The 11,380-nt window shown below is 38.2% G+C and overlaps 1 protein-coding gene across 1 annotated transcript; it reads right to left on the minus strand.

Annotated features, from left to right (window-relative positions):
- Positions 1 to 599: 599 nt before the first annotated feature.
- LOC107600820 (complement C1q tumor necrosis factor-related protein 7-like) lies at positions 600 to 4,627 on the minus strand. Its single transcript, XM_016292790.1, has 5 exons — positions 4,582 to 4,627; positions 3,774 to 4,047; positions 3,612 to 3,692; positions 2,983 to 3,063; positions 600 to 2,889 (listed from the first exon to the last, which is right to left on the minus strand). The coding sequence occupies exons 1-5, from the start codon at positions 4,600 to 4,602 to the stop codon at positions 1,973 to 1,975; spliced, it is 1,374 nt and encodes a 457-aa protein (XP_016148276.1). The 5' UTR covers positions 4,603 to 4,627; the 3' UTR covers positions 600 to 1,972.
- Positions 4,628 to 11,380: the final 6,753 nt, after the last annotated feature.

The following is an 11,380-nucleotide window of genomic DNA, read 5'->3' on the forward strand; positions in this document are numbered from 1 at the left end:
GGTGGAACACACCACCCTACTCGGCAAACTACAGTTAACATACGAATTTAGTGTGCTATGTCTTATGACAGCAATCCAGAGATAAACTCAAACCTGTTTACATTTATTAATCTGAGTTTCAGTTGAGGAGCATTTCTTGTTCCTTTAACAATAATAAATGTATTTGAATGCTTATTTGAGTATTGTAATGTTGTTTTTATACTAGTGTACTATAGATTTAATTAATGTTTTGAATTGGTTTTAATTTTCATATATTTTAGTATATTTAAAAAATTCTAAACTTCAAAAAATGTTGTCGGGTAGTTAAGTATTTTTCATACTTTATTTTATTTTATAAAATACAACACTGAGTTGCTCACAGGAGTACTCAAAATTAGTCACTTAAAAGGTGTTCAGTTAGGATGCTGCCTAAGTAGACACTAGAAGCAAGACAGCTCACTAGGTTTTGGAACAGTGCTGTTGCATTTGAAAATTAAAAATGGCTACATTGGTCATTGACACTTCCTAAGGCTTTTGCCGCTTAATGTGCATCATGGTCTGATCTGATTTGTTCAGATGGTTTGACTAGTCTAAGTGAAAAAACAGTCAAAAACAAAGAGTCGGATTAGTAGTTTACAATTTATTGGCAATATAAAGGTAATCAATACACAGAACATGAGCATGAACATGTTGTGTTGTTTCATATTGTTTCATGGTCACAGCTAAAATCCAGGATTTCTTTGGGGTGGGCCCCCTCTTCCCCCCGGACCCATATAGGCAACACCATGAGAGGTTTCCCAACATAATATTGTGTCTGAATAATTCATACTCAAAAGATATAAGCCTAAAGTAAAGAGACTCTCTTTCTCTCTCAAACAGGTGTTTAACACTTCAATTGTGTAAGACAACACCTCTCTTTCTTGTACCTCTCAAATACTTCTCTCTGCTCACCTATCCTGTTCTCATTCTCATTTTCACTCGTATTCACAGTGTGTGTCCACTGAATAGCTGGAAGGATGATTTAACAGCTGATTGGTGCATTCCTGCTCATTTTTCAAACAAACATCCGGCTGAAAACATGTCTGCCAAGGGAGCAACCTCCCGACTGATCCACCTCGCTGTGTGTATTGTTGGGTCATAATACAACTAATAAAGTTATGGGACATGCACTGTAAATAAACACCGCACATATCCACCTGAAGAACTAATTCATTCCAAACATGAGGAAGAGAAGGCTCTGCTTTCAGCCAAAGGTTTGCTTCTACATACAAACATACATAAAGTTGTCTTAAAATAGAATCTACATGTAATCTGGGATATTATTAAAACAATAGAGGTTGAGGTTGAGAGGTGGATCATTTTAGAGGTTGGTTAAGAGTTTGGGGTGCAGGGTGTAGTTAGAAGTTTGGGTAAAAGTTTAGAATGTTGGGTGTAGGTTCAAATTAGGGTGCAGGTCCAGGGAGTTGATAAAAGATTAGGTTTAGAATGTTGGGTGTAGGTCCAGGGTGTAGATTAAAGTTTGGGTGAAGGTTTAGAATGTTGGGTGTAGGTTAACAGTTTAGGGTGCAGGTCTAGGGAGTAGACCTAGAGTAGAGTTTAGGTATAGAATGTTGGGTGTAAGTCTAGAGTGTAGATAAAAGTTTTGGTTAGCGGTTTAGAATGTTGGGTATTAGTCTAGGGAATAGGTCAAATTTAGGTTTTGAATTCAGGGTGTAGATTAAGTGTCTGGTCTCCAACCCTTCTTTTGGAGAGCTACCTTCCTGCATTCTTCAGTTCTAATCCTGCTTCAACACACCTGCCTGTTACTTTGGCGTAATCCTGAGCACCTTGATTAGCTGTTTGAATAGGGTTGGAGCTAAAATCTGCAGGATGGTAGCCCTCCACGAGTGTGATTGGCTGCCCCTTGTCTGGGCTGTAGGTGGTGGTTTAGAATATAGGGGTTGGTTAAGGGTTTAAGGTGTAGGGTAAGTGGGTAAGGTATACATATAGGTCTTTACGGATGTTCCCAGGGAAGATTATAGCTAGGGAACCCTGGATCAGTTCCATTGTTAGCAGCGTTTCCATTGAAATCTCTTCCAAACATGTCATCACATCTGTCTGGGTACAACAAAAACCCACTGAATGTGCTGCTGGCCTCGCTGCCGGTGAACATGCCGTTACTGGTGATGTCTTTCACCTGTACCCACACCCAGTCACCCTGGTTCAGACTCATCACCACCTGCTGAGAGGCAGTGTTCATTTCCACAGACGTAGTTGTCCTCACCGTGGCCTCGAAGTTGTGGAAGAGTCCGACCTTTAGCATACGGGTGGACACTTGCAGATGGTAGCTAAACACGTAGGTTCCATTAACCGGGGCGGTGTAGACGCCGTTATCAGGGTTGTAGTGCAGGTTTAAGTTGTAGATGACACGTTTGAAAGGCACTGGCCGGCTCGGTGTAGGATTGGAAGTGAGTAAAGCAGCAGAGAAAGCAGATTGCACGGTGGGTGAACAAGGTCCGGGAATACCAGTCATTCCCATCTCTCCCTGATCACCTTTAGGTCCTGTGGCTCCAGTTTGACCTGTCAGCCCTGTCGGACCCTGGTGTCCCTTCTCACCATTTTCACCTGTTTGACCCTGGGCTCCTGGAGCCCCATCCTGACAATTGCACAGGCCCTGTGGACCTTGGTCACCCTTCTCCCCAGGTACACCTGGAACGCCAGACTCCCCCACCACACCCGGATCACCCTTCATCCCTTTGGGACCATGGTCTCCATTCAGCCCAGGTAAACCCCGTGCACCTGCAGGGCCGGGAAGACCTGGCTCACCTGCTGGCCCTGGTATGGGCTCACAGGTTTCCGGGCACTGACCATCTTCTCCATTTGGACCCTGTTCTCCCGTAGGACCATCAAGACCACGGTCACCCTTCTCACCTGGGAAGCACATATATAATAACATGGTCACCAAGGCCCATGATAAGCATTGCGTGTATGCAAATGGTGATAGATTAAAGAAGATTCACTGACCTTTAAATCCCCTGTCTCCTGTTGACCCTGAAACTCCAGGATGACCAATGTCACCCTTATCTCCAGTGTCACCTTTCTCACCTGTGGGTGTGTGAATTACGTTATTACCAGATTTAACTCCATTGATTTAAATGAACACCAGTTTCGTAGAGTAACTAACTGACCATGGTCTCTATGATCTACTTAAAGGGATTTTAAGTAAAAAAATTTGGGTGAAGGTTTAGAATGCTGGGTGTAGGTTAACACATTAGGGTGCAGGTGTAGCAAGTCAATTAATGTTTAGGTTTAGAATATTGGGCGTAGGTCTTGGGTGTAGTTAGAAGTTTGGTTAAAGGTCTAGAATGCTGGGTATAGGTCTAGGGAATGGGTAAAGTTTAGGTTTAGAAGGTTGAGAGTAAGTTAAGAGTTTGGGTTACAATTGTAGATTTCAGGGTGTAGACTAAGAGTTTAGGGTCTAAGGCCAGGGGTCTCCAACCCTGCTTTTGGAGAGCTACCTTCCTGCATTCTTCAGTTCCAACCCTGCTTCAACACACCTGCCTGTTACTGATAAACTAGCTTCCCCAACACTGATATGCACATATTCGTACTGAAGTAAAATGCATCACACAAGACTTCTTGTTGAGTCTCACCCTTTATGCCGGGACGTCCTGTGAATCCTGGACGGCCGGGAAACCCAGTGAGGCCTCTTGGACCTGGACTACCGGGAACTCCTGTGAGTAACAGATGCAGTTAGTAAAACCTTTGATGATAATAAACAGAGTATGTGTGAGAATATGCTGTGGAGTTTGTACCTGGCAGTCCGCGGTCGCCTCTGTCTCCTTTCTGGCCTCGGTTTCCGGAGCAAGTGGAGCAGATGCAGAACCAGGGTACCTGGTCTGCTGTGGGTGGAACCGGAGCTTCCAGAAGCATCTGACAATAGGATAAATCAGGCTCCGCAAATCCCGTTTGTCCTTGCGTAAAGTTCTCAGGGGGCATTAACCCAAACTCTGTTGCACGGAGTTCAGGAAGTAAAGCACACTGTCCGAAAGACAAATACACCAACACCCCCACGATACCCCTCATGTCCTGTAAACAAAATCACAGAGTTAAATCTAATTACAGAGCACCTTTCAAATATTATGTTACTGTCTCACATCAAGAAGAGTCAAGAATGTTTCATTTTATTGGTTGCTAGAGCGTTGCTGGATAGCATGTTCCTGACTGGTTGCTGTAGCGGCATTGTTGTTTTAAACAAAAGATTATCGGAGTACGTTTTACAAGGGAATGCTTTTTAAGATTTTTACTTTAAAATGTCATGTTTGATCAACTGTAAATATTTGTGAAACTTAGCAGCAGTTTCCAAGTGAAAATTGTTTCAAAGTATTTATTTAATTATTATTTTTGTGATTTAAGTTTGAGCACATTTGACCTGGCAAACACCACAGATAAATACACCTGTTTTGCTATAAATTAACGAATAATATAGAAAATACTGTATAATGGGAAAAAACTACAACACTAAATATTTAATTCTATTTAGCTTTTTTTGTATAGTGAATAACTCTCCTTTTTATCAATTACAGCAATAAAGTAAGACGGACAGACATATTGATCACCCACCATGTTCCAGTGAAGCAGCATCTTGCTCTTCCTCAGTCCAAGTTCAAGTGTGTGAAAAAATCTCTGATGTTCTGATGACCTGCACTTATATAGCCGCACCTGTTCGAGTGTGTTTGTGTGTGTGTGTGTGTATTTGACCGCTGGGACTTGGGATTTTTTTCTCGCTCCATTCTCTGCGACCTCATTAGGCCAGAATATCATGAGTAATAATATAGTAGAGAGAAAACAGGAGAAAGCTTCTGCCTTTGTGTGTGTGACACAGCAGTGTGAGAGCAGGCGCGGCTCCATCAGGACTGTAACAGAAGAGAGTTGATGCGTCTCTGGAGATGATTTATAATACAGGGAAGCATGGGAACATGGCAGGCCTCCGACCCGATTCAGGTCAGATCTCACACACACACAAACACAGAGGATTCTCTTTCTGTATGAGCCAGTCAACAGAATATGTAACAAGTAATACCTAGAACATCTTATCACAGATCTGTGAAGAGTATCCCATAATGCAGCAGTACATTTGTTATTTTAATCTTTTATTTTGGCAGCTATAGCGCCACACTGAATTTACTGAAGAGAGATGGCTGTGCTATTTATTTCATACAGTTCTGACTTGTCATTTTTTTCACAGTTTATTATGCAGATTCTGTAAGTCTGCATATTATGATTTAAACTATAGTTTAAAGTCGTTTGTTGACACTGTGGCTTTCAAAACATTTCACCGTTTGTTTGAGCATCTTGATCAAGAACCAACAAGAAAATAGTGTTTGATTACAGTAATGTGTAGCTTGTATTTTTTTGCTCTCCAAAGAAATAGCAAAATAGTTTGTTATTTGACAATTTTGTTGATTAGGTGCTTATGTTTGACATGTTTTTAACAGAATAGCTTTAAAAAAAATAAATAATAATAACTGTCTCATCCCTTTCTGTTATCCATACGTGCATCAAGTGAACATTACAAAAGGTTTTTCCCAGTGCAATCTTGACTTCCACTGTAAATGCTTTAATGCAAAGGCAATTTACAGTTGTGCTCATAAGTTTACATAGCCCTTGCAGAACGTGCAGAATGTTAATAATTGAAACGAAATAAGAGGGAGCATGAAAATGGCATGTTATTTTTTTATTTAGTACTATCCTGAATAAGCTATTTCACATAACAGATGTTTGCATATACTCCACAAGACAAAATAATAACTGAATTGATAAAAATCATTTTCTGGATGATCCACGATCGTCTTTATATTTTGTGATAGTTGTTCATGAGTCCCTTGTTGGTCCTGAGCAGTTCAACTTTCTGCTGTTCTTCAGAAAAACCCCCCAGCTCCTGCACATCCTTTGGTTTTCCAGCATCTTCTGCATATTTGAACCCTTTCAAACATTGACTGTATGATTTTGAGATCCAACACTGTGGGCAATTGATGGACTCTTACAAAAGGTGAAAACATGTACTGATGCTCAAGAAGACAACATTAAGAGCCGGGGCTGTAAACTTTTTTTAATTGGATGATCAGGGTAAATTCTACTTGTTTTGTCTTCTGGGAAACATGTAAGTATTTATGTAGCTTCTGAAGTCCAGTACTAAAAGAAAAAAATATGATGGTTAAACAAAATGAGAAGAATTTACACATCATCATCCTGTTCAAATGTTTACACCCTTAATGGATTGTGTTGCCTTCTTGAGCGTCAGTAAATGTTTTCACCTTTTATAATAGTTGTGTATGAGTCTTCAGTGTGAAAATATGGATCTCAAAATCATACAGTCAATGTTGGAAAGGGTTCAAATATGCAAAAGATGCTGGAAAACCAAAGAATGTGCAGGAGCTGGGGGGGGGTTTCTGAAGAACAGCAGGCAGTTGAACTGCTCAGGACCAACAAGGGACTCATGAACAACCATCACAAAAATATAAAAACAGTCGTGGATCATCCAGGAAATGACACACAGTTTTTAAAATGTAAACTTTTGAATGGGGTCATTTTTTATCAATTCAGATCATTAAACATCTGTTATGTGAGAGCTTATTCAGGACAGTACTAAATAAAACAACATGCAATTTTCATGATCCCTCTTATTTTGTTTCAATTATGAACATTTTGCACATTCTGCATTGAGCACAACTGCATATTATCATCAATATTGATACTATAACCGAACTGAGATGAATCAGCATTGAACTAAATTGAGCTGAATGATGATACTATTATCTTACACTGAAAAAAATTCTGTTAAAACAATTTCCACTCCAAAAATTCCTTGTTAAAATTAACAAATAATTACAAAGAACTGGCAAGCAACAATGAATTATGCATGAAATTTTGAAGTAGAAAGACTGAAGTATTTTTCTTGTAAAATGTACTCGGATCAAGTTTATTTGCAACAAAAAATATATATTTTTTTACAATGTATGTTGCTTTACAGTGTCATACAGCATTTAATGGTCATTTAATAACTGATTTATTTTGCAACATTAACACTGTTACTTTTCTGTTTAATACTGTGAAGCTGCACTGAAACAATCTGCATTGTGTAAAACACTTTATAAATAAATGTGACTTGACTCTAATTTCCGGACAATAGTGGACGTAAAATGTAACAAATATCAAGCATAACGCATGGTAAAACACACACACACATTATGCAGGATCAGTTTCCATCTCCGTTTTCTTCCCTATCACATGGTAGCATGTAAAAAGAGCGAATTACTGTGAAAGGTGTGTGTTTGTGTGTCTTTGTGAAAGAGAATTACCGAGCATGTTACTGAAGTCGATGCTGAGTTGTTTGGAAAGAATGTGTTATTATTTGAAGGGAATGCATCCTAATGAAGGCTAGTGTGTGTTACTGAGGAAGCATGCATTGGCAAGGTGTTGAACACAGATGTGAAACTGAATACACAAACACAAACAAAGCCACGGCAGCTTCTTCACAGCACCGCCCAGCTCCTGACCCTGTTTGTACGGTCTTGCGCTTCTTTACACAGCTGTGCTGTCTTTATTGTTTCTTATGAGGAATTCCATTACGGCTGTATGTGCTGCATAACCCCCCCCCCAAACCCATCAGGATCAAGTCTACAGTTACACACTCAGCAATCATTGCTGTATTTATTACATTAGGGTGTATATTTACAGGAAACACACACTCTCACTATTATATTCTAGACTGTTCCATAACCTCAGCTTGAGCGTTTCACTGCTGGCTGTTGTGATGTTATTGTGCTTTTAATGTCCACAACTTTTTCTTGAAACATTCATCAATCATCTGAAGAAACAGCTGAAGCTGACTCAGGTGGATCTTTGCATGTGGTTATGCAAAGCTATTGGTTTAACATTTAAAATGGTACAAACTTCTTTTTGACTGAAAGCGTGCTTTTGGTATCTTTCTTTAAAATACATGACACTTAGTTCGATTTTTTGTAATCTAATGCAATCCCAGTTTATAAATATGTTCGCATGTTCCCATTAATTTAGGAAAGTGTTATTTCTGAATGTTCACATCCAGCTTTTTAAAAACATTTTTTTTTTCTTGGCTACATGAATAAGGAAACATTCCATTTTATAATTTGGCAAACAACATGAGAATGTTACTTTTGAATGTTCTCAGAATGTTCTGAAACAAGTAGTAACATTTAAAAAAAAATGTTAGATGAGCGTCCAAAAAGTTTTCGGGAAAAAAAAAAAAAGTTCCATGAATGATGTATAAATAACATTTTTGTGCTCATGTTTTAAGAACGGATCATTTTGAGCAAACGTTCTAATAACGTTACTAGAAGAACATTTGTTCATAACTTTCAGAATTAAAGGGTTAGTTCACCCAAAACTTCTGTCATTAATTACTCACCCTCGTGTCGTTCCAAACCCGTAAGACCTTCGTTCATCTTCGGAACACAAATTAAGATATTTTTGCTGGAATCTGAGAGCTGTCTGAACCTCCATAGACCGCAACGCAACTGTAATGTTCCCAGACCAGTGTTGGGGAAAGTTACTTTTAAAAGTAATGCATTACAATATTGCATTACATATTGATACTGTCATGCAAGAAAAATTTCAGACTCGTCTGACAATAAAGTGTTATATCATCATATCATCATATCATTACTCCCTAAAAAAGTAACTAATTACGTTACTTAGTTACATTTTATGGATTCAATGCTGATTCATCTCAGTTCGGTTATAGTATCAATATTGATGATAATATGCAGTTGTGCTCAATGCAGAATGTGCAAAATGTTCATAATTGAAACAAAATAAGAGGGATCATGAAAATTGCATGTTGTTTTATTTAGTACTGTCCTGAATAAGCTCTCACATAACAGATGTTTAATGATCTGAATTGATAAAAAATGACCCCATTCAAAAGTTTACATTTTAAAAACTGTGTGTCATTTCCTGGATGATCCACGACTGTTTTTATATTTTTGTGATAGTTGTTCATGAGTCCCTTGTTGGTCCTGAGCAGTTCAACTGCCTGCTGTTCTTCAGAAAACCCCCCCAGCTCCTGCACATCCTTTGGTTTTCCAGCATCTTCTGCATATTTGAACCCTTTCAAACATTGACTGTATGATTTTGAGATCCAACACTGTGGGCAATTGATGGACTCTTACAAAAGGTGAAAACATGTACTGATGCTCAAGAAGACAACATTAAGAGCCGGGGCTGTAAACTTTTTTTAATTGGATGATCAGGGTAAATTCTACTTGTTTTGTCTTCTGGGAAACATGTAAGTATTTATGTAGCTTCTGAAGTCCAGTACTAAAAGAAAAAAATATGATGGTTAAACAAAATGAGAAGAATTTACACATCATCATCCTGTTCAAATGTTTACACCCTTAATGGATTGTGTTGCCTTCTTGAGCGTCAGTAAATGTTTTCACCTTTTATAATAGTTGTGTATGAGTCTTCAGTGTGAAAATATGGATCTCAAAATCATACCGTCAATGTTGGAAAGGGTTCAAATATGCAAAAGATGCTGGAAAACCAAAGAATGTGCAGGAGCTGGGGGGGGGTTTCTGAAGAACAGCAGGCAGTTGAACTGCTCAGGACCAACAAGGGACTCATGAACAACCATCACAAAAATATAAAAACAGTCGTGGATCATCCAGGAAATGACACACAGTTTTTAAAATGTAAACTTTTGAATGGGGTCATTTTTTATCAATTCAGATCATTAAACATCTGTTATGTGAGAGCTTATTCAGGACAGTACTAAATAAAACAACATGCAATTTTCATGATCCCTCTTATTTTGTTTCAATTATGAACATTTTGCACATTCTGCATTGAGCACAACTGCATATTATCATCAATATTGATACTATAACCGAACTGAGATGAATCAGCATTGAACTAAATTGAGCTGAATGATGATACTATTATCTTACACTGAAAAAAATTCTGTTAAAACAATTTCCACTCCAAAAATTCCTTGTTAAAATTAACAAATAATTACAAAGAACTGGCAAGCAACAATGAATTATGCATGAAATTTTGAAGTAGAAAGACTGAAGTATTTTTCTTGTAAAATGTACTCGGATCAAGTTTATTTGCAACAAAAAATATATATTTTTTTACAATGTATGTTGCTTTACAGTGTCATACAGCATTTAATGGTCATTTAATAACTGATTTATTTTGCAACATTAACACTGTTACTTTTCTGTTTAATACTGTGAAGCTGCACTGAAACAATCTGCATTGTGTAAAACACTTTATAAATAAATGTGACTTGACTCTAATTTCCGGACAATAGTGGACGTAAAATGTAACAAATATCAAGCATAACGCATGGTAAAACACACACACACATTATGCAGGATCAGTTTCCATCTCCGTTTTCTTCCCTATCACATGGTAGCATGTAAAAAGAGCGAATTACTGTGAAAGGTGTGTGTTTGTGTGTCTTTGTGAAAGAGAATTACCGAGCATGTTACTGAAGTCGATGCTGAGTTGTTTGGAAAGAATGTGTTATTATTTGAAGGGAATGCATCCTAATGAAGGCTAGTGTGTGTTACTGAGGAAGCATGCATTGGCAAGGTGTTGAACACAGATGTGAAACTGAATACACAAACACAAACAAAGCCACGGCAGCTTCTTCACAGCACCGCCCAGCTCCTGACCCTGTTTGTACGGTCTTGCGCTTCTTTACACAGCTGTGCTGTCTTTATTGTTTCTTATGAGGAATTCCATTACGGCTGTATGTGCTGCATAACCCCCCCCCCAAACCCATCAGGATCAAGTCTACAGTTACACACTCAGCAATCATTGCTGTATTTATTACATTAGGGTGTATATTTACAGGAAACACACACTCTCACTATTATATTCTAGACTGTTCCATAACCTCAGCTTGAGCGTTTCACTGCTGGCTGTTGTGATGTTATTGTGCTTTTAATGTCCACAACTTTTTCTTGAAACATTCATCAATCATCTGAAGAAACAGCTGAAGCTGACTCAGGTGGATCTTTGCATGTGGTTATGCAAAGCTATTGGTTTAACATTTAAAATGGTACAAACTTCTTTTTGACTGAAAGCGTGCTTTTGGTATCTTTCTTTAAAATACATGACACTTAGTTCGATTTTTTGTAATCTAATGCAATCCCAGTTTATAAATATGTTCGCATGTTCCCATTAATTTAGGAAAGTGTTATTTCTGAATGTTCACATCCAGCTTTTTAAAAACATTTTTTTTTTCTTGGCTACATGAATAAGGAAACATTCCATTTTATAATTTGGCAAACAACATGAGAATGTTACTTTTGAATGTTCTCAGAATGTTCTGAAACAAGTAGTAACATTTAAAAAAAAATGTTAGATG

This window comes from Sinocyclocheilus grahami, unplaced genomic scaffold (assembly GCF_001515645.1).
Source record: "Sinocyclocheilus grahami isolate Dianchi unplaced genomic scaffold, SAMN03320097.WGS_v1.1 scaffold292.1, whole genome shotgun sequence".
NCBI lineage: Eukaryota > Metazoa > Chordata > Actinopteri > Cypriniformes > Cyprinidae > Sinocyclocheilus > Sinocyclocheilus grahami.

Bases quoted from the DNA above. Each gene is read 5' to 3' on its own strand.
- LOC107600820 (XM_016292790.1), bottom strand. From the start codon at position 4,602: ATGCTGCTTCACTGGAACATG. The intron at 4,048-4,581 runs GTGGGTGATCAA...TTTTGTTTACAG, and splicing joins TGCTGCTTCACTGGAACATG to GACATGAGGGGTATCGTGGG. The intron at 3,693-3,773 runs GTACAAACTCCA...TGTTACTCACAG, and splicing joins AGGCGACCGCGGACTGCCAG to GAGTTCCCGGTAGTCCAGGT.